This window comes from Melanotaenia boesemani, chromosome 7 (assembly GCF_017639745.1).
Source record: "Melanotaenia boesemani isolate fMelBoe1 chromosome 7, fMelBoe1.pri, whole genome shotgun sequence".
In the NCBI taxonomy this organism is placed as follows: domain Eukaryota; kingdom Metazoa; phylum Chordata; class Actinopteri; order Atheriniformes; family Melanotaeniidae; genus Melanotaenia; species Melanotaenia boesemani.
In genome coordinates this window covers 1,112,434-1,136,434 of record NC_055688.1, presented here as the reverse complement: position 1 = coordinate 1,136,434, position 24,001 = coordinate 1,112,434, and the positions used below count along the sequence as shown (strand labels likewise).

At 45.3% G+C, this 24,001-nt stretch overlaps 1 protein-coding gene across 2 annotated transcripts in view; it reads right to left on the bottom strand.

The window, feature by feature from the left end:
- abca1b (ATP-binding cassette, sub-family A (ABC1), member 1B) overlaps nt 1–17,570 on the bottom strand; it is a 55,038-nt gene extending 37,468 nt beyond the window's left edge. For both annotated transcript variants that reach the window (XM_041990020.1, XM_041990021.1), the window contains exons 1-8: nt 17,234–17,570; nt 14,623–14,735; nt 11,100–11,193; nt 6,138–6,279; nt 5,884–6,002; nt 2,899–3,020; nt 2,487–2,690; nt 358–447 (exon numbers count right to left, since the gene is read on the bottom strand). In XM_041990020.1, the coding sequence (XP_041845954.1) occupies nt 358–447; nt 2,487–2,690; nt 2,899–3,020; nt 5,884–6,002; nt 6,138–6,279; nt 11,100–11,193; nt 14,623–14,688 (837 nt within the window). In that variant the 5' untranslated portion in view covers nt 14,689–14,735; nt 17,234–17,570. The remainder of the gene's footprint in view (nt 1–357; nt 448–2,486; nt 2,691–2,898; nt 3,021–5,883; nt 6,003–6,137; nt 6,280–11,099; nt 11,194–14,622; nt 14,736–17,233) is intronic.
- Nucleotides 17,571–24,001: the final 6,431 nt, after the last annotated feature.

The window sequence follows — 24,001 nt, the reverse complement described above, 5'->3', positions numbered from 1 at the left end:
TTCCTCAGAGGACACGCTGTCCCCGGGTCTCTGACCTGAGTCCTACATCCAGCCACCTGGGCCCATCAGCGTCTCAGCAGGACGAGGAAGGACGCTGAGTGTTTGTTGTTTGTTGAGACGCCGTGAGGAGACAGATCTGCTGAGACATTTGACTCTTTGTTCAGCTGGTTCTGCTCAGTGTCTCCTGTAGCGAAACTGCTTTTTATCAGGACACAAAGGCTTTAAGGGACACTCAGAGCTGCCAAGTAAACCCAGTGGCCCTGGCGCTGCTGATGTGGGCCCAAAGAGTCCGCTGGGGGACACTGTCTCTCTGTAGGACAGGTTGTTTGGTTGGTTAGTTGTAGGAGTGTGTCTTACCTCCACAGCCAGTAAACCCAAACTGTCCAGAAGTTTGTTGGCTGCTACGGCAACCTGCTGGACAGCCTCGGGATCGGACCGGACGTCCCTCTGAAAGACAGGAGGAGATAGGCTTGCCTGTTTGGGTTCAACTCAATAGTTCTGGTTCAACAGGTTCAGTTCAGACCTGCAGTATTAAAAATGAGCACATCTAGACAGATGATCTGATCTGAATCAGAAAAACCTCAGAGCTGCAGGTGAGTCACTGATGACGAAGATGATGAAGATGATTCCTGCTTCTCCTGAACTCCTCGCACCACTTTCATCTCTAATCTACACATCATAATCATCTTTAAACATAAATCTCTAAAAAATAGTTTGTCATCTTTATAAATTATTTACAAACATGGAGACAGCCCCATGTTTGACAACTAACCAGGTTAACTGGCAACAGGTTAGTAAGATGACTGGGTATAAAAGGAGCATTTCAGAGAGAAATCTAAGATGGAAAGATGGACAGAGCTTCACCAATCTCAGACAAACTGTGTCTAAAATTGTGGAACAAGAAAAATGTTCCTCACATAAAACAGTGAAAACTTTTAATCTTTTGTTGGTTTTATACACTGTAGATGGTGGCATTTTCAGAGAATCAAGGGGAATCTCTGTGTGCAGGGGACACCAGTACACAACATCTGGAGCATCATGGAAGCAGAAATCCAGCAACCAAGGTCCAGGACTGTAGAGCAGCTAGAATCCTGCATCAGACCAGAATGGAACAACATTCCTCTCCTAAAACTCCAGAAACTGGTCTCCTCACTTCCCAGATATTTCCAGACATGTTAGAAGAAGAGTTGCTACACCATGCTGAACACCACCCTGGAACTACTTTTTACACCGTGCCGAACATCACCCTGAAACTACTTTTTACACCGTGCTGAACACCACCCTGGAACTACTTTTTACACCGTGCTGAACATCACCCTGGAACTACTTTTTACACCGTGCTGAACACCACCCTGGAACTACTTTTTACACCGTGCTGAACATCACCCTGGAACTACTTTTTACACCATGCTGAACATCACCCTGGAACTACTTTTTACACCATGCTGAACATCACCCTGGAACTACTATTTACACCGTGCTGAACATCACCCTGGAACTACTTTTTACACCGTGCTGAACATCACCCTGGAACTACTTTTTACACCGTGCAGAACACCACCCTGGAACTACTTTTTACACCGTGCTGAACATCATCCTGGAACTACTTTTTACACCGTGCTGAACATCACCCTGGAACTACTTTTTACACCGTGCAGAACATCACCCTGGAACTACTTTTTACACCGTGCTGAACATCACCCTGGAACTACTTTTTAGACGTGTTTCAGACTCACTATCAGCTCATATTTTCCATATAAAATATCTCCGTTTTATGTTCTACTGGGAATAATATATGAGTTGATGAGATTTGTAAAATGTTTAATTCTGTTTTCATTTACATTTTACAGTGTCCCAACTTTAATGGAGCGAATGTTGAAGAAATGTCTAAATAAATGATAAAATGTATTAACCAAATAGAAATGAGACATTTGTCTTTCAGACTGTAAACTCCTGAACTTTAATTGCCTGTGTTCAGCATCAGATGACGACATGCTGAGCTGTGATTTTTGACTTCTTGTTTCATGCTGTTGTTTCTTCATGGCTATGATGGTATTGAACAGCACGGCCACATGGAGCTGCTGGTCCTCAGTTAACCTCTGAGTTCGCTGCTGCTGTGGAAACTCGTCCGGCTGCAGCTCATAGATTTCTGCAGACAAAAGGCGACGAGGCCTCTGTGACACGCTGCTGCATTCAGAGCCCTTAAATCTGGTCTCCAGGCTACAAAAACTGAGCACAAAGAGCCGAGGCAGGCCACAACACGCCTCCGCCCACACTCTCTCAACAAGCACAGCACACCTGCATGGAGTCACCTGACGAGACGCCCTCGTACCGACGTTTAGTGGCGTCAGAGACACCTAGCAGGCATGACTCAGGGCCAGACCTGCAACTCTGAGGTTCTGCAGCAGGTTCTGAATGTCTTTATTAGGTTTTAAAAGGTTCTTATGTGACAAAAAAATGACAACGAAACAAAAAGCCAGTTTTACCCGAATGGGTTTGAAGAAGTCCAGGTTCTTGACAAAGTTCTGCTGAGCCTGGTCCAGCCAGGTGGGCGATGCCTGGCAGATGATTTTCTGCACCTGCTTCGCCACTTCCTGGTCCAAGATCCTCACAAAGTCCTCAAGATTCTGCTTGCCCCCCTTGCTGGGACACATGTCCCCGAGATGGACCCCGACTCCTCTGAGGAGGACCTGAAGCAGAAACCGGAACAGAAACCGAACCAGTTTGTCAGCCCATGTTTTCAGTGTCTTCATAGTTTTCATCTGAACATCTCTGATGAATCATCTCAGAGACGTTTCCGTCCACAATCTTCCAGAACTGACATGATTCTATCAGAACATTGAGGATGGTGTGGTGGTGCAGATGCTCAGACTGAGCGCGTGCAGAGCGCCACCTCACCTTCTCCAGGTTGACGTCGGCCTCTGTGATCTGCAGGATGGCATGTTCGGAGAAGGAGGCGTTCCTCTGCAGGAAGCTCGACAGAGTCTCATTGTCTTGCAGGAAATGCTTCAACTTGAAGCCTGTGGGAGGAAAAACAGAGAAATGGAGCGGTGAGAGAAACCCGACACCTCCTCCTCCTCCTGTAAATCCTCAGCTTTTGTCCCCACACAAATGTCCACAGAGGACAGAGGACTTTATAAAAACCTGTTTTTGGCCCCAGTTTTTAGTAGAATTGATTAAACTGATAAAATGTTTTCAGGTTACACTGATCTGCTTCTTGACTGAAGGAAAACCTGCTGACAAAACTCGGGGCATAACACTTCCTGTCACACAGGTTATGATTTACAGTCAATCAAAAAAAAAAAGGGAAACTCATGTGAATATCAGTGGGAACCTGAACCTGATCCAGGTCCATGAAGGAGTTCCCCAGAACCCGAACCTTCTGACCTACTTACAGACTTGATCAGTAAAGCTACAGCAGGAAGTGTTGCCCATATTTGGGCATGCTGTTGGGCGATTACAGGTTGCAGGTGGAGTCAGTGATTGAAGTGGTCTCTTCATGTTGTCACATGTCTGTAAACTTTCCATTCAGGTGGATTCAGAACAAACTGCTGCTGTTTGGGTTTTGTATGGATGCAGCCCCCACACACCCCACCCCCGTCCTGCTGCAGGCCTGAACAGGCACCGCTGGCTTGCAGACCTGAGCGGACCTCTGTTCTCGTCTCAGGACAGTTTCACTGTTTTACAGCAGCATGTGGGAGCTTCTGATCAGGTTCTGTCCTCAGAGCTCTACACACCTGGATCAATGTTTGGGTTCAGATGGAACCACAAGTTTATCATCCGGACGAGAGGTTGCGTTTGTCAGCCCCTTTCCACCAAGCCCTCAGCCAGGAGGCCTAGCTGTCCGGTTTCCATGACAACACTGATGGCAGCATTTCAGGCTGCATCAGAACTTAGTTTATTGTGTGACCTGGGACGTCAACATAACTTATTTAGTGTCAGAGAAATAACCATGATTATTCTACGTTAATTTCACAACACTGTAAATGTGTAAAACCACATCAGTATTCCTAACAGGTCTTCAAGTTTTACTTCTTTTCATCTTTTGATGCCAACATAACAAATTAATATGGGAACAAAGTAAAGTTGCATTCCAAATAAATCCCCTTTGCTCTAAAAACAAATACATTTGCAAGAATAAATATCTGAAGCCTTTGGAACGACCAGGATTTCTGCATGAACTGGTCATAAAATTGGTCACCTGAATGAGTCAATTAGACACGCAGCCTTCTTCAAGCAATAACACAATTATATGTTGTTATATTTCCACTGGACACAGCATGTAAACATTCGTAGTGCAGGGAGGAAAAGGTATATGAAGCTTTGGATCTATAATGGGCTGACCCTTCTTTGGCAGCAATAACCTCAACCGAATGTTTCCTGTCGTCTCAGCTCAGACCTGAACAATGATCATCCGTCTTCACAAAATGTTTCAGTTCAGCAATATTTTTGGGGTTTGTGGTGTAAATCACTCTCTTGAGGTCAGGACTCGGACTTCTCGGCTTCGTGTAAGTGTCCTGCTGCATCACCCTTCCTCTGCTGAGCTTCAGTGGGTCTGAAATGTTCATTTTTCCATCGATGATAGTAAACGTTTGTCTTTTCTTGTGACTTAATGAAGATCAGATCACATGAAATGAAGGTGATTCCAGCGGCTTGATTTATTTTTTCTTGCAACTGTAAATACTACATATTAATTCTGGACTTTTCTAAATAGGAAGCAGATGGAAAAGGCTGCAGGACTTCTGCCTGGACTTCTTTCAGGAAACTAAATTATAAAATGGTTTTGAACATTTCTTTTCAACCTGGGTCAATAATTTAGAGACCCGGGAAACCATCTAGCTAACGTTCATTTCCAGCTGTCTGCTTCAGACATGGCCCTTTCTGCAAGGTGAGGTATTGAGGGATCTTTATGATGAATTAAGTGTGATGTTTAACAGGATTAACGACGTCCCTAGTTGTGCTGACTCAGCATAGTTTTCTTCTGTCTGAGGAAAACTGCAGCAGGCTAAAGAAAAACCTGACAAACTCTGAAGCGGTTGTGTTTCTAGCAGGCAGAGGTAGCAGGGCCTCACGGGGCCTCGCGGGGCAGAAACCTGCTGCGTGGAAGGACGGGTCAGAGGGCGGGTCCAGCTGCCTGACATCACTGATGTGATTGGTCAAATGAGCTCCAGCAGAGCGACCCGTCGGCTTCGATCACAGATTGGGACAGACCGCTGTTAACGAGTCAGAACCCAGGCGGCTCGGGCTCAGCAGTGGAACTGGTCTTGGTCCAGGTCTGATGTGGACTCAGCTGTTTGAACTCAGTGACGCTCAGCATGACGCCGCCGAATCCAACATGATAGAACGACACGCAGAACACCACCTGCAGGGACGGGGACATGAGGCCGACCAATCAGAGTTCAGACCCCCTCCCCACAGCAGAACTTCCAGGAACAGGGCTCACCATCAGCTGCAGGGGCGGAGAGAGTGAACTAACCTTGTCTGTGGTTCTGGTTACTCTGGGTCCTTGTTCCTGTTCTGAAAGGTTCAGTTCTGCTGCAGGTTGACCAGGTGGTATCACCCCCCCCCCCCCCCCCCCCCCCCCCCCCCTTTATCACACGCGCTGCTCTGAACCAATGAAACGCCTTGGTTTGTGAGCTGAGGACAAACGGTTTGATACTCCAGTAGAGGACGAGGAGGAGGGCCAGCAGGTCGGAGCAGGTACAGAAAAGAAGCGCACCCCCGCAGTGAGAGAAAGAACCAGAATTCTTTCTGCTCACTGAGCCTGAAAACCTGCTGAGATCTGAGAGTTCTGCTGAGACTTGCTGATCTCAGAGCAGTTCAGCAAACAGGAAGTAGATTCACCTCCACCTGATGACTTAAAGCTCCGCCCACATCTCTTACCTGAGCGGCTGCTCTGCAGAACCTTCAGGGCCTGAACCAGCTCCTTGAAGCCATCCAGGTTCTTATCGTTCTGACTGTACAGAAGGATCTTCTTGGCATCTGAGAACAGGCGGGAAATTCTGCAAATGGCAAATACATTAGCGCTTACACATGTAATTCCAAACCACAAACAGGAAGTGATGTTCAACGCGACCAGTTCAGTGTCCGAGCAAACAGGAAGTGGAATGTGTACAGTAAAAGGGGCGGGATCTCACATGGAGTCGTTGAAGTTTCCAACTACACCCGGAGACTCGCCTGGCGTTGGGTTTCTGAAACAGGGGTTGTTGGCATTGCAAAGGATTCCCTGAATCCAGGGCAGCGTTCCAGCAGACGGCATCGCCTTGTTGGGAAAATGACCTGCAAGTGACACAGCACACATATAATCCATCGTTCTTAATCCATTTATTATTTCACTTCTTCCATTTATGTCACAAATTTCTGTGCAGAACTAAATCAGCATCTTCACCGCTGATCCTCAACGCTGGAGCGCCGCAGGGTCGTGTGCTCGGCCCGCCCTCTTCACTCGGGACTGCTCTGCCATCCACCCACCACCATGGCTGGGAAGTCTGCAGACGATCCCACCGTGGTGGGTCTCATATCCAACAATGATGAGACCACTACAGAGGAGAGGTCCAGAGTCTCACAGAATGCTGGTCCAGGAACAATCTGGTTCTTATCAACAAGACCAGGGAGGTCCAGGAGGTCCAGGAAGACTGAGCACACTCCTCTCTGCATCCACGGAGAGGCAGTGGACAGCATGAAGTTCCTGAACATGCCCTGAACGCCCTGAAATTGTACAGCAAAACGTACGTACTTTTCTATTCTTTCACCCTACATGACCATCATTGTAACAGGTGCAATGGTTTTCTCTTGGGGGGGCCTAGAGAGTAACACTCCAAAGCTAGACAAGAACAGCGCATGTGCAGGTAAAGACTCACTGCGAAGCAAAAGGGAAACTTTTCTTTGGACTAATGAAGAAGTCGAGCTGCTTTTTTAAAAAACTCTGGACTATAAAACATAAAATCTTGAGGAAGGTGGACTGGGAATCGGTGTGTGTTCGTCACGTTGACGTCATATCCTCGAGTTGTGCAGCTTCGCTGTCCACACAGTACGGCAGACGGTAGAGGACTCAAACCGATCCTCTTGGTTCCTGCTTCAGACCTGGTCGGTGTCATGGCGGCTGATCCCTGCTTCGTGGGGATCAAAAGGAGGTTTGCTGAAATACTTTTGTGGTTTTGCTGCAATCCGGCGTCATGGGGTCGGGCCCTCAGTCTCCTCTCCCTGTGGGTCGGTATTAATGTGTGAACCCCCTCCCCCACCTTATTAGGACCTCGTCTGTCACCATAGCAACCGGTTACACAGCTGTTCCTTCTTTTTGACTTATTCCAACATGGTCGCGATTATAAAGCATGTTTTATGTACATCTTGGCAGGAAGTTGCTGATTTGGCACTAGGGGTGGTCTGGAGTCGATACTAGGATATTTGACGGCCAAAATATCAGATTTGATACTTTTTGAGTATCACAATACCTGTGTTAATACAAAACATTTGATTTGTTTTCACCTGAGATTAAAGGCCAAGTAATCACGTGAAAACCAGCTACTGTGTTCTCCGGCGTCTTCCATGTCACATGACGTTGGTAGCCAATCAGAGGTCATGCTAGGGTTAGTGATGACTTTACAGATTTCATGCAGATTCATGTGCATTTTGTTTTGATACATCACTATTGTTTATTATATTCACTTTAAAATATTAAAATAATCTTAATTTGCAGTCTATTTTATGTTTTATTTATTTTCCTCTTATATTTTATTTAGTTCACTCAATATATTTTCTAATTTTATAATTTTGTAACTTACATATTAGAGCACTCTGTAATCATGTGATTTTCCTTTAAGGGGCTAAAAGTATGGTGTGGATGGATGAGGAAGTACCATCAACTAACGGTATTGTACCGACAGCAACATTTTTGCTATGGCCCATCCCAGCTTGGCACCCATTAAAGTATCTTCAGAACTTTTCTGACTGATCTGCTGATCTAAAGGTGGAACCGTTCCACATCAGCGTCTCCTGTGGTTCTGAATCCTGGTGTGTTTATTCTATGAGCAGCAGGCAGATGTTCATGTTGTCTTCTTTATCTTCCTGCTGTGTTGGAACTCGGCGTCCTCACCTGGACAGATAACCTGCAATGATTATCACCTGCAGCTGCTCAGGTCCGACCTTTGACCCGCAGCTTCACGCTCGACTGTCAGACAACCTTAAGACTGCCAACAGGCTGCTTTCTAATCAGAACCGATAAGATAAGAGACAGAGCAGCAGCTTCTCTCAGGTCCACAGATCACCTCGTCCCCACCAGGTCAAACATGCTCCATCAATAATCATTCATCAATACTCCCTCCATCAGTGATCAATACGCTGATCAGACGATGAACAGCTCCACCTTCCCTTTCCTGCAGCCTTCAGATAAGCATTACAAATTCACACCAGAACACAGCTGGCCCAGTTCTGGTTCTGGCCCAGTTCTGGTTCTGGCCCAGCTCTGGTTCTGGCCCAGCTCTGGTTCTGGCCCAGTTCTGGTTCTGAAAGTCAGAATGTACTGGCTCAGGAATGTGTAGAAATATGATACAGACTGAGCTGGTCTTCGGAGATCTGATCCGAACCTCAGAGTTGTGCTGGGATCTGGACCAGACGAGCTGGGCAGAAACGGTTCTGGTGAAGATCTCAGTGGGTTTTGGGTCAAATCAACAGCAGCTGGAATCAAACAGGAAAATCTGGAATGATGCTGAAATGTCTTTATAAAGGAGGAAGACCCGCTGGGTCTGGTCTTTCTTCTCTGATCCTGAATCCTGGACCGGTGTACGGAGCCGGAGTTCATATGATGATGTCATGCCTGCTATTGATGATGCGATCATGGTATAAAGGCTGAAAACTGTCAATCCCTGCGGTGGGATCAGATACGTTCCACCCAGTTCTTCTGAACTTAGAAACTTTTATATCAATGATCTGAACTTTTCTTCCAGCATCTCTCTCACCGCCCTGTGCTGCTCGGGACGGGTTTAAACTGGACAAGCTTGACAGACGTCTTATTTTATGGATTAGCTTGTATGAATGCAGTTATAATAAAGTAGACTTGTTTAAACTGAATCATAGTAAATTGGCTTGAATTGTCTGTAAAGCATCTGTAGAAGCTTTCGCTGTGATGTGGTGCAAACAGGTTGCCCGGGACGACCTGATCTTTGACCTACGCATCTTCTGTGATGGAAAGTAAAGCAGCTGCTGTCACATTTTCACTCGCTAAATATGTTGCTAACGTCAATATCTCTGCATTTCATGGTCTGTCAACGGCAAATAAAACCAGGAGCGGATTTCAGATCTAAACTTCGCAGTGAGGCTGACAGCAACGCCCCCTGCAACGCTCCCGCCAACGCTCCCGCCAACGCCCCCTGCAACGCTCCCAGCAATGCCCCCGCCAACGCCCCCGCCAACGCCCCCGCCAACGCTCCCCACAACGCTCCCCGCAACGCCAATCTGATTTTCTGCTTTTAGAGTTATTATTTAGGTGATTATTTGTGTTTTCTGTTAAAAGTAGGCAGGTTTCCTCCTGATGAGAGAAACATTAACTGAACCTGAACGAGTGAAAGAAACGGATGTGTGGCTGACGTTAAGCAAATCTCATAAAAACAAATACAAATAAATTGAATAATATGTACATCTTTTAATGATTATTTAATGACACTTTTTTATTTAATATATTTTATTTATTCACTTAGTTTCTAAATACATTTATTTATCACTTATTTTATAATGGTATTTTATTTCATGTGGAACTTTTAATGAGTGAATAAATCACATTTATTCCCTTGTTTTATGGAATGTTCGTTAAAGGATTTATTGAATGAAAGGGTTCTGTACGTTCTAACTCGTTGGTCCATTTTATGGATAAGATGGAGAGCAGAAGAACATTTATGAAAAGTTTACAGATGAGGGACCAGGTTCTGGGTCCTACATCAGGGTGTGGGGGAAAACTGGACCAACAGTGTCCACCGTTTTAAAATCCAGAACCGGCTGTCGGGTTTCCGTTACTGGCGGATAAATCTTAAAACACAAGTAGAAGCATTAAGTGGGACTCCGGGTCTGGAGTGAGTAAACTGGCTTGTGTAGAGTTACCAGAGGGCTGCTCTAACAGGAAATGAACAACTGTGGTGGACACCCACAGAGGAATCCAGAGAGCTCCTCTTTGGGAATTCCTTCATCTCTCGGAATATCTGGGATATCATATCATGACTCAGAGGGGAAACAGCTGCTGCGTCATAATCTTTGTTGTATTCTCAGGGTTGTTTCCTCCTGATGAACATCAAGTCTTCTTCAGACAGAAACTCCTGAGGGAGCCTCTCCCATCGTCTGAACGTGGATCAGAAACTGTCTGATCCCAGAGAAAACACATAAACCTGGCATGAGGTGGAAAAATCCCGATCCTGGTGTGAAAGCAGAGGTCTGACGGAGCAGGTGTGGCAGAGGAGAAAGATCTGAAAGGATCAGGTGAAGTAATCTCCCCGCTTGTCCCTGATCTGCTGGAACTTTCTCTGAGCTGCTGCAAAGCTGCGAGTTTCAACAAGTCATGTGAATCTTCAGCATTCCTGCAGCAGAACCGAGAGCTCGCAGCTTCTGCTTTCGCCGGCTAACAGGAAAAGCACGTGCTTCCCAACATCCTGCTTCTGGCGGGGGCGGGGTGGACACATCGCCATCATTCAGGTTTAACGGATCCTGCTTGAGACCAACTTTCAGTTTTTATAAAAATGATCTGAGCGTTTGAAGGACGGACGGGAACAATCACGCGTGAGGAAGATGATGTCATGAGGATGAAGTCTCCTGCATTCAGCTGAATTCAGGGTCCAGAAGACGAAGCTGGACCATCAGCTGCAAACATGCACTTGCACAACTTCGCCATGACATCATCCATCCCGAACGCAGCTCCGTGACCTTCAGCAGCTCCGATAACGACGTTCCAGCTCGGAGATAAAGAACCATAAAAGTTCTGATAAACAACACGAGGAAACCTGCAGCAGCTCATGTCTGCAGGTTATTGATCAGCTCCAATAATCAGCAATCAATCAGACCCGTGCTGACAGGCCAGGACGTCCGAGCATGCACCAGCTGCCCCCCCCATCATTACTCACACTCATGCTGCTCATATGGAGGGTAGTTTAGCCGCACAGCGATGAGGATGAAGAAGATGAAGAGCGGCCAGACGATCTCCACCAGGAGCTGAAGCTGAAACACAAACAATGATTTATCTCATTTATCTTGTTAGTTCGTAAACACAAAGTGGTCAAACTTTAAAGGTTATATTTATTATTTAGTTTTCCTCCAGTTCCTCTCCAAGATGACCAGCTCACCGCCACAACGGAACCACGTGGTGGACCTCCAGCGCGGTCCAAACCCAGAACCAACCTCAACTATATATGAAAACCACTGGTATTAATGATGTGTCAGCAGGCACTCAATCATCAGTCATGTTTCCGGGGGGGCGTTTGGGGGTCTGGGTATTCAAAGAAGTACTGAATCTGATATTATCGACTCCAGCTCACCGAACATCACAAGGAACCACCAGAACCATCTTCTCCGTGTTCAGAGACGAGAATTCCAGAGGAACACTGGCTTTTCCAGTCCTCTCTACTCCCAACCAGTCCAGGCAGGTGTTAGTCTTTCCTGGTCCTGGTTCTGGTCCTGGTTCTGATAGAGGTTTTCTTTCTGGTCCTGGCTCTGGTTCTGATGGAGGTTTTCTTTCTGGTCCTGGTCCCGATGGAGGTTTTCTTTCTGGTCTTGGTTCTGATCCTGGTCCTGGTTCTGATGGAGGTTTTCTTTCTGGTCCTGATTCTGGTCCTGGGTCTGATGGAGGTTTTCTTTCTGGTCTTGGTTCTGGTCCTGGTCCTGGTTCTGATGGAGGTTTTCTTTCTGGTCCTGGTTCTGGTCCTGGTTCTGATGGAGGTTTTCTTTCTGGTCCTGGTCCCGATGGAGGTTTTCTTTCTGGTCCTGGTCCTGATGGAGGTTTTCTTTCTGGTCCTGGCTCTGGTTCTGATGGAGGTTTTCTTTCTGGTCCTGGTCCCGATGGAGGTTTTCTTTCTGGTCCTGGTTCTGGTCCTGATGGAGGTTTTCTTTCTGGTCCTGATTCTGGTCCTGGGTCTGATGGAGGTTTTCTTTCTGGTCTTGGTTCTGGTCCTGGTCCTGGTTCTGATGGAGGTTTTCTTTCTGGTCCTGGTCCCGATGGAGGTTTTCTTTCTGGTCTTGGTTCTGGTCCTGGTCCTGGTTCTGATGGAGGTTTTCTTTCTGGTCCTGATTCTGGTCCTGGGTCTGATGGAGGTTTTCTTTCTGGTCTTGGTTCTGGTCCTGGTTCTGATGGAGGTTTTCTTTCTGGTCTTGGTTCTGGTCCTGGTTCTGATGGAGGTTTTCTTTCTGGTCCTGGTCCCGATGGAGGTTTTCTTTCTGGTCCTGGTTCTGGTCCTGATGGAGGTTTTCTTTCTGGTCCTGGCTCTGGTTCTGATGGAGGTTTTCTTTCTGGTCCTGGTTCTGGTTCTGATGGAGGTTTTCTTTCTGGTCCTGATGGAGGTTTTCTTTCTGGTCTTGGTTCTGGTCCTGGCTCTGGTTCTGATGGAGGTTTTCTTTCTGGTCCTGGTCCCGATGGAGGTTTTCTTTCTGGTCTTGGTTCTGGTCCTGGTTCTGATGGAGGTTTTCTTTCTGGTCCTGATTCTGGTCCTGGGTCTGATGGAGGTTTTCTTTCTGGTCTTGGTTCTGGTCCTGGTTCTGATGGAGGTTTTCTTTCTGGTCTTGGTTCTGGTCCTGGTTCTGATGGAGGTTTTCTTTCTGGTCCTGGTCCCGATGGAGGTTTTCTTTCTGGTCCTGGTTCTGGTCCTGATGGAGGTTTTCTTTCTGGTCCTGGCTCTGGTTCTGATGGAGGTTTTCTTTCTGGTCCTGGTTCTGGTTCTGATGGAGGTTTTCTTTCTGGTCCTGATGGAGGTTTTCTTTCTGGTCTTGGTTCTGGTCCTGGTCCTGGTTCTGATGGAGGTTTTCTTTCTGGTCCCGGCTCTGGTTCTGATGGAGGTTTTCTTTCTAGGCCTGGACCCGATGGAGGTTTTCTTTATGGTCCTGGTCCTGGTCCTGTTGGAGATTTTCTTTCTGGTCCTGGTCCCGATGGAGATTTTCTTTCTGGTCCTGGTTCTGGTCCTGATGGAGGTTTTCTTTCTGGTCCTGGTTCTGGTTCTGATGGAGGTTTTCTTTCTGGTCCTGGTTCTGGTCCTGATGGAGGTTTTTTTTCTGGTCCTGGTCCCGATGGAGATTTTCTTTCTGGTCCTGGTTCTGGTCCTGATGGAGGTTTTCTTTCTGGTCCTGGTCCCGATGGAGGTTTTCTTTCTGGTCCTGGTTCTGGTCCCGATGGAGGTTTTCTTTCTGGTCCTGGTTCTGGTCCCGATGGAGGTTTTCTTTCTGGTCCTGGCTCTGGTTCTGATGGAGGTTTTCTTTCTGGTCCTGGCTCTGGTTCTGATGGAGGTTTTCTTTCTGGTCCTGGCTCTGGTTCTGATGGAGGTTTTCTTTCTGGTCCTGGTTCTGGTCCCGATGGAGGTTTTCTTTCTGGTCCTGGTTCTGGTCCCGATGGAGGTTTTCTTTCTGGTCCTGGCTCTGGTTCTGATGGAGGTTTTCTTTCTCGTCCTGGCTCTGATTCTGATGGAGGTTTTCGTCTTCGCTGTCTCCTCGTGCAGCTCAGGACGGAGGACTGGATCAAACACAGGTGGTGTTCTCAGCTACGTCATTATTCTTCTGTTTGACATGATCAGTTGTAACCTGGACTGATGTGGATCAGACCTGAATGTGTTTTAGGTGGATTATTACTAGACGACCATGAACCGGATTGAACTGGTTTACAGTCCAGACTGAGGTGACGTTGAATTTTCTCCTTCAGTTGAACAACAAATTATTTTTCCAGAAAAACTCAAAGTTAAGCTGAACGGGTCTGAAAATTATCCGTATTTCTCTGATCAGCTGCAGGGCAGCGATGAAGGTGCTGAAGAGGAAGATCAACAGCATCACACACCAACAGCGCAGGTCTGTGTGTGTGTGTGTGTGTGTGTGCTAAAAGCTCTTTGATTGGCTCAGTAAGTGATTGAGTGCAGCAGGAAGCAGCTCCTCATCTTCATCATCAGAAGTCATTCATAATAAATGATCTTCAACCCACCGTCAGAACAACACATACACACACACACACACACACACACACCACAGTGTGATCAAACCGTGCGATTGATCGACTGGAAGCAGGGAACTGGGCTGCAGACGAGGCCTCACCGGGTTCATGTGGACATTATTTACCTAAAGGTCTTCGACCCGATCGATACTTATCAGAACTGATCAGAACATCTGCATTTATCTAAACATGGAACCCGTTAGTGAGACTGAACATGACCACACAAAAACTGAAGGTTCTGACCCGCCTGAAAACCTCAACATCCTCCAGAACTGATTCTGGACTAAACACGCTACTACTGACCCACTACTGGGTCAGAACACGGCGGTTCTGGATGGTCCAACAGCAGGAACAGACTGAAGGAGACGTCGGTCTGACTACACATGAAGACATCAGGCTGGATATGAAAGCCTGCAGGTTCTGGTTCGGTTCTGGTATCAGAGAGCAAACACAGGTGGACTACTGACCGTCTGTCGTCGTCTGTAGGTGAGGTTCTTCCACAGCAGCAGCCCCAGCTGCGTGTACACGGACATGTCTGCAGGCGGCGCCGAGCCCGAATGATCCTCAGCTGCTGCTCGCTCTGTGTTGAACACACACACACATGCACACACACGTTTAAACTGGGCTCAAAGGTGTCGGGTCAAAGGTGCGCTGATACTGAAGCTGCTGATCACAGACGCAGTTATCAGATCCAACAGCGTCAGCACTGATCAATCAGCCTCCACACACACACACACACACCACGTAAACACCTTCACACACATCATCATCATCAGGACCGTTAGCCGCTGAAGCTCCAACATCTTCATGTAACATACACACCAATCAGAAGGCAGCATTGAGCAGACAGCAACATTGACTCCGCCCAGTTAAGACGGGACCTTTCTGGTTCTGGTCCAGAACCAGAACTTCACAGGAAGTTCAGGAAACCGCCGGGTCTCTTAAAGAGAAGATTACAGCCGGGGAATAATTCCCAACACCTTCTTAGCTTTTCAAGTTTCATTTCTTAGACTTTTTATGCCAACAATGCAGAAACAAAATGAAGTTACCAAGACGTCTCCTTCCAGCTACGTCCCCTCCGGAGGCTCCTTTCTGGAAACTTCATTACAAAAATTATTTTAAACCCGAGTAAAGAATTTAGAAACCCAAGAAAACCATCCAGCTGCTGTCTGACATAAATAATGCTGAATAATAAACTGCGGAAGGCTTAAACTAAAGCGCTGACAGGAAGCCCGGTTAGTTCTGTAGAAAGTAACGCTTAATGTTGCTTAACGTGATCTACGGTAAACCAAACCAAGTTGTACTTAATTACAAAAAGTGCAAATGTTACATGTTATATTAGTAAACTTCACTTTAGTGAACGAAGCTGCTGGTGGAACACACCGGATGGAAATCCTCCCTTCACTCGAACCTTTTCCTGTCTGACTTACAGGCTGCTGAGTCGTCGTCCACGATGACCCCAAAAACTCTGACGAAGATGACTTAACGAGCTTGGAGGGAATAACTTTCCTCTGACTTTAACGCCTCGTCTGCAGCTCACACGGAACAAAAGCAACTTTGCTTCGTTGGTGCAGACGTGCTGATCTGCCAGGAGGAAGACAAAAGACAACTGCTGGACGTCCATCAATCTCCTTATAATTTAAAGTTGATGACGTCACACTGCTATCTCTATCTAGCAGGTAAGGCTACGGTTGGCTGTGGAAAGGTGACATCAGGGATCGGGTTTACCGAACCAACCGCTGGGTGGAGACGGGCTTTAAAGCTCCACTTCCTCATCTGCAGAAGTCAGACTCTGCTTGATGAGATGTTTCATTTTCATCCATCTATGGAGGAGAGTCTCATCTGCTTTGCAGCATTTGTTGGGGCTGCAGAACCAGAACCAGAGACTTAAAGAAACTGATCCAGAAGTTCTGGTTCTGTTCTGGGGACCGATGTGGAGCTGATTGTCCAGAGAAGACCGCTGCAAAAGCTGATGGACAATTATTCAGATCCTCTACACAAAACAACAGCGTTCAGTCAGAGGCTTCTTCAGGTCAACACAGGGAGGGTCCAGGAGGTGATTCCTGCCAGCAGTCCTCCAGAACCAGAACCTAGAGAGCTAATTTAGACTGTAGTCAGTTTCAGATGACTGGTTTTTGGTGGCCATCAGTCCTGATATACAGAGGTTTGGATCTCCAGGCTCAGACGGAAACAGAACCAGCTCCAGTATGAACTGGTTCTGAGCCAGTCTGGAGAAACTGAGGTTCTGACCCAAATCTGAGCAGTGGATGGGGTTATGGAGTCCATTACGCAACAAATGCAAAGCAACGTCCAGATAGAGCTGAAGAATTCTGGACCAGGTGTGACTTCAAACCTCCATCAGCTCCAGCATTGATCCGTTTCATGATCAGACTCTGATCAGATTCCTGTTGAACGGATTTAAAACTACATCCTGTCTGAAACTCAGCAGAACCTTTAAGCACCACAGGAAGCTGAGAGGGTCCGAAGACTTGTAGACCAGAGCCGTGACATGATCAGTTTGGCCCCTGATGAGAAGATCTTCAGTGGGGGAGGGGTGGAGGAGCTGGGTCATCTGAATTTACATGTGTGGAGCCCCCACCCCCACTCATTTACACACACTGATCAAAGAGCGTCCTTCCTGATGATGATGACATCAAACTGATCAGAACCAGATCAATAACCTGGTTCACACCACCAAAAAAACAGCTTCATGTAATCACAGACAGACACACAGATATTAAAAAGATTTCTTCTCAAGCAGAAACCGTGACTGTTTAGTTCAGACCTCAAACTGGAGATAAACCAGTCAACACCAGCACACTGCACTCAGAATAAAGTTTCAGATTGAATCAGCAGTGATTAGTCTGTGAGCGACAGCGCCCCCAGCGGACACACCAAGAATCGCAGCTTCTCATTCACCTTTTCTTTGATTTAAACTTCAGAAAAACACCGATAAATACCTAAAACATCCGAAACACAACTTAAACACACACTTGAAACAGACATCTAAAACGCACCTTTGAAAACCCACTTTAAACACACGCACGCATGAACCCATCAGAGTTTCATCAAACGGACCTGAGTTTTTCTCCAACCAGCCGCCGCAGACCAGCGCCTCTGTTCGGCTTTAATTCCTCCTGAGCTCCGCTCACGTCCAGCTGCAGAGAAGCTTCCAGCCCAAGAGAACACGTCGGAACTGGCTGAGGACGACTTAAAAAACCGGAGGAGTTCCTCTGTGACACAATTAAAAGCTGAATAAAAAAATAAAGTAATAAAAAAATAAAAAGGACACTCAGAACCAGTCGGGAGTGAAACGGCAGCAGTCTCCGGTCTCGCAGGGTTCAGCCGAACCTCCGTCCCGAACACTACGACTTCTCTCGTCCCCCTCCGCCCCCTGCCAGTAGTGTTTGCTCCTCGCGGCGCTGCAGCTGTGGGACGAAAGACGATCACACCGCCGCAGCCAATTTCCGATTATCAATCTGACTGCTTCCGCTCTGCTCCTTCAGAATAAAATCTTCCCTGCGACCCTTCATTGGACGAAGCAGTATAGATGATGGATGGAGTTTCAACATGTTAATCATAAATGAAAACATGTTTAATGTGTTGATTAAAGCAGCAGCTCATAGAATATAAAATTCTGACGTAACACAGCTAATCCAAATATTTACTGTATCTAATTATTTGACTGTTATTTTACCCGATGAAATGTCTGAGAACAAATTCTGTCACACATTACATAACCTGCCCAGAAGGCCCCAGCAGAGACAAAAACATGTCATCTAACATATAAACATACCTAACACAAACAAGTATATAAATTAACTAACATTTAAATGGTAAGACAATGAGTTAGCTAGCATTAACAGGAGATAAAAGTGAAGAAATGTGTGTGTGTATACTTGTGTGTGTGCACGCATGTATCTGCGTAAAAGGATTGAATGTGTGTACGCATGCAAGTGTGATCTGGGATGATTTACAAGAGCATCAATTAATTATAATCTGTTGTAGTTTAAACTTGAAAGTGGTAAGAGTTGTGAGTTTGAGATTATTTTGTAAATTGTTCCAGACTTTTGCTGCTGCAACATGAAAGCATTTGTGACAAAAAAAAATGGTAGTGGGACTGGGAACAAATAACTTGATATTTTCACTCGACCTTGTGCGGTTCCATATGTATTGTGGGCAAGATGAAGATAAGCTGACAGGTACGACGGTGTCATCTCCAGGAATGTTTTATATAGAAAGTGAAATAAACGAGAGAGATGCTGAGTATGAAGGAGGACCAACCCACTAATTTATAAAGATAACAATGGTGAGTGTGAAAATGTGCAATACTGGCAAAGCGAATAGCCGAGTGATAAAAAATTTCTATCTTAATGGCTTTTACTTTTATATAAGTAGAACTAAGATGCTCTCTCTTTCTCTGTCTCTCTCAAATAAATAAATAAATAAATAAATTTATATATATACAACCATCGATCAGCTGATGGTCATTGTTCTGTAACATGTAACATCTGTAACATCTGTCTGAGTATTTGGGGAATTTCCTGCAGGATCTTTTTTTTTTTTACCGGATCCCAGCCACATAGAAAACCAGCTGGATCAGAACTAGATTGTTTAGAGCCAGATGGATCAGCCCAGCTTGCTGTTCCTTGATTAACTCTTATTTTCAAAGGCTAATAGTAATCCATTTCCGGTCACAGTGACCGGAAATTGACAGCGGGGGTTACTTTTGGTCAACTGTCGGTCAGCTTGCTCAGAATTTCACAATGAAACCAGATGATGCCTCAATGAAAAGTTTCTCTGGCCAACATTTAGAGAACATTTTAAATCAAATATCTGAGAAGACTTCAGAACATTTTAGTTGAAGTTTAAACATCACATTCAGGTAAAAACTGAACATCATTTCCAGCAACGAAATTCTCGGACTCTTTAAAGTGTTCTTTAAAGTATTTAAAGAACATATTAGAGAACATTTTAAAGCTCTATCATCTGTTTCTCAGCCTCATTGTTATTCACCACTAAACAGGTTCAGACTAAATCTTTTTCAACACTTTGTCCTCAAAATGCATAATTCTAATGGTTGTAGATCTAATGTGATGCTCTAGTCTTTATGGTTCTAATATTTGTGGTTCTGGTCTTTTGTTAAATCTAATATTCTAATCTAGAGGTCTTCAACAGGGGGTCTGTGGAGGTACTGCAGGTACGATTATATTTTTTACCTCCAAATTAAAATCCATATTAGCATGAATCCAGCATATTGTAGTGAATGGATGAATGGATGCAGAAAAATGTTTTTAGTCAGAATTGCCTACACTCACTGATACACTGGAACTATTTCAAGCTGGGAACCAGTTGACTCACAGCACAAGACCAGCCTGGACCTGTCCCTTCAAGCCTCCTCCTCCACACGAAGAGGAGGACCCATCCCTTTCACTTCTGTGATAATCATGTTCCATGCTGGCTCTGTCAGTTTCCCCAGGATTGGCCAAAAGCCTCTTTTAAATAAAATAACTCTTATTTATTTTAATCACGCACAGTTGTTTGAGAAAAATAAAGTCAATAGTGCAAATTAGCTAAGCTAATCATACTGGTATCAAACAGTACTGATACTAGCATTGGTAGTGATACTATCGATACTTGGATCAATCTGCCCAGCCCAACTTTATGGTTCTAATCTTTGCTTGTCCTAACAGAACACCAACTTGTCTAAAGCTAACAGTTTACCAGGGTGTGATGACTTAGCTAGCTTAGCAGCATTCTTCAGCGCTGTGCACCGGGATCCTTCCCAGTTTGATCAGGGGTGGTTAGACTAGGGTCTTTCCTTGTGTTATTATGTATGACTGAGGTGAATAAATGTCATATTGTAGCTGTCCTTACTGGCCCACAAAGCTCGCTTTGCGGTATTTAAGACAGTGAGGAGGTGGATTTGGCGCCTTGGGTGTGTTGATTCTGGGAAGGCTTCACTGGACAGAAAACAAGTCTGCATCTTTAGCATCAAAGGAAGACACCATCCAGCTCAAAAGACCAAATATTTGCATTTTTGCAATATTCCCTTTGGACTGTGTGTTGGTTAGAAGGCTGCAATGTTCACCTTGAGGAGTTGGTTAGAACACACAGGACAAACTCTTCTTATATGTCACTTTTTAAAAGAACAGCACAGTTCTGACATGGAGCTCCAGGACTGGTCCAGGTGTATATCTGCTCTATAAAAAATACAATGTGCTAAGGAACATTCATTCCAGCAAACAGACACATTCAGTTCATGAATTATGATTAAATTCCTCACAATATATCCAGAACTACTCATTAATATTCATACTTTGTGTGTTTCCTCCAGTCATCACCAATCCAAACGCTGCTAATTGTACCAAATGCAAATACACAGTAAAGGAAACAGGCCTCTTCCTCATTTTCTAATGTGCTCATCTTAGCAAAACATCAACATTTTATAAATCTGGCCTGTTTACCAGGTGGAACAGTCCAGCTATCTCAGCAGCATTAACAAGCCTCATGGTGAACGGAGTAACTAACATTTTACTTCTATATGAGAACAGTTCTAGATGACATGAAAAGTCAAAGCAACGTCCTGTTTAGCCAGACCTACCAATGTGTACACACAGTTCTTCACACACTACTCACAGTATCCGGTCCCCTAGAAGTCCACCTAAGAGTCTGTTTTCCACGTGCCGACGTATTCCAGCCTCCAGCGGTGCAGCTGCACGCTCTCTCCATAAGGGGGCACTCACAGCCCATCACAGCCGGCCCAACAGTGGCTCTCTGACCTTTGTGGTTCTGGTTTTAGTGGATCTAATATTTTCGGTTCTGGACTTTGCGGATCTGATCTTTTTGGGTTAGTAGTTAGTGTGGATATCAAACTTCCAACCTTTCGACAAAAATCTGACCTCTAGTGTGATCACACATCTAGTGTGTATCAAGTGTTGCGACAGTTTCATCTCCTGACCCAGAATCTTGATTCTGAACCTTGAAAAATCTAAAACAAAAACAATTTAGTACACATGGAAAAATTTACTGTCTTTTCATTTACAGGAACAAGAAAACACACACACACACACACACACACGCACACACACACACACACACACACTCAGTGTTCAGCCTGGTACAACAGTCAACAATTAGACAAAAGCTCTTCTGTCCTCTGCAGTCTGGTCAGACCCACATCACTGCTGTCTTCAGTCTCACAGCAGCACCAGGACCCTGCTGGACTCCACCAGACAAACCCACCAGAAATTCCAGAAGCACTCCGACCCGGCAGGAACATGGACCCGAAGCGCCTCTCTTCTAGCTCGCATCAGCAGGTCCAGCTCAGAAAAAAGGTAAAGATTTGCCAGTTTAGTTTTTCTGGAGTATTCTGCAGTACTAGAACAGCATTAGAACTGCAGAACCACAGAGACCACAATGAGATATCTGAGTAAAACTCAAAGGCACAGAAAAGCTGATGATGATGATGATAGTGATAATGATAATGATGATGATGATGATGATAATTATGATGATGATGATGATAATAATGATGATAATGATGATGATAATGATAATTATGATGATGATGATGATGACGATGACGATGATGACGATAATGATAATGATAATGATGATGATGATGATAATGATGATGATGATAGTGATAATGATGATGATGATGATGATGATGACGATGATGATGATAATGATAATGATGATGATGATGATGATGATGATTATAATCATGATGATGATGATCATCATCATCATCATCATACTTTAAATGCTTTATGCTTCTCTGATCTGATTTTCTAATGCTTTGTTTTTCCACTGAGGTTACAGAAAGAAGATTGTACTATAGGTACAGAACAAAACAGGACAGGACAAGAAAGGACAGGACAGAACAGGACAGGACAAGACAGGACAGTACAAGACAGGACAAGACAGGACAGGACAGGACTTAACAGAAGGCAAGGCAGTTTATTTGTATAGCACATTTCATGTACAGGACAATTCAAAGTGCTTTACATAAAACAAAGACATTACAGATATTTAGAAACAGTAAAAGGCATCAACACATAATCACAATAAAATAATAAATTACATTAAAATGATTAAAAGCAAGATAAGTTAAAAAGTTAACATGCAGATTTCATGCATAGGCGCATGAGAAAAGAAAAGTTTTTAACCTGGATTTAAAAATGTCTACATTTGGGGAAAGTTTAATCTCCACTGGCAGTTTGTTCCACTTGTTTGTAGCATAACAGCTAAATGCTGCTTCTCCATGTTTAGTCTGGACTCTGGTCTGGACTCTGGTCTGGACTAGTTGACCAGAGTCTTTGGATCTAAGAGCTCTGCTAGGTTTATATTCTCTGAACATATCACAGATGTATTCTGGGCCTAAACCATTCTGGGATTTGTAAATGATCAGAAGGGTTTTAAAATCTATTCTGTGACTGACTGGAAGCCAGTGTAAAGATGTTAAAACTGGTGTGATGTGTTCAGATCTCTTAGTCCTGGTTAAAACTCTAGCAGCAGCGTTCTGGATGAGCTGCAGATGTTTAATGCTCTTTTTAGGAAGTCCTGTTAAAAGACCATTACAGTAATCCAGTCTACTGGAGATGAATGCATGGATGAGTTTCTCTTGGTCTTTCTGGGAGACTAAACTTTTAATTCTGCCGATGTTTCTGAGCTGGTAAAAAGCTTCTTAGTGAAGCTTTGATGTGGCTGCTGAAAGTCAGATCTGAGTCTATCAACACTCCCAGGTTACGAACTTGGTTGGTAATTTTAAGAGCCCGAGTCTCCAGGTGTTTACCAATGCTGACCCTCTTCTCTTTGCTACCAAACAGAATAATCTCAGTTTTGTCTTCATTTAATTGTAGAAAATTCTCCTTCATCCAGGTGTTTATTTGCTCCAGACACTGACACATTAAGTCTATTGGACAGGACAGGATAGGACAGGAAAAGACAGGACAGGACAGGACAGGAAAGGACAGGTCAGGTCAGGATGGGACGGGACAGGACAAGACAGGACAAGACAGGATAGGACAGGACTTAACAGAACAGGACAGGATAGGACAGGACAGGAAAGGACAGGTCAGGATGGGACAGGACAAGACAGGACAACACAGAACAGGACAGGACAGCACAAGGCAGGACAGGACAAGACAGGACAGGACAGGACTTAACAGAACAGGACAGGATAGGACAGGAAAAGACAGGACAAGACAGGACAGGGCAGGACAGGACTTAACAGAACAGCACAGGACAGGAAAGGACAGGTCAGATCAGGATGGGACGGGACAGGACAAGACAGGACAGGACAGGACAGGACAGGACAAGACAGGACAGGACAGGACAGGACTTAACAGAACAGGACAGGACAGGATAGGACAGGAAAAGAAAGGACAGGACAGGACAGGACAGGACAGGACAGGACAGGACAGGACAAGACAAGACAGGACAAGACAGGACAGGACAGGACAGGACAGGTCAGGACTGGGCAGGTCAGGACAGGACAGGACAAGACAGGACAGGACAGGACAGGACAGGACAGGACAGGAAAGGACAGGTCAGGATGGGACAGGACAGGACAGGACAGGACAGGACAGGACAGGACAGGACAGGACAGGACAAGACAGGACAGGACTTAACAGGACAGGACAGGACAGGACAAGACAGGAAAGGACAGGAAAAGACAGGACAGAACAGGACAGGACTTAACAGAAAAGGACAGGAGAGGACAAGACAGGACAGGACAGAACAGGAAAGGACTGGATAGGTTAGGACTGGACTGGATGGGACAGGTCAGGACAGGACAGGTCAGGACAGAACAGGACAAGACAGGACAAGACAAGACAG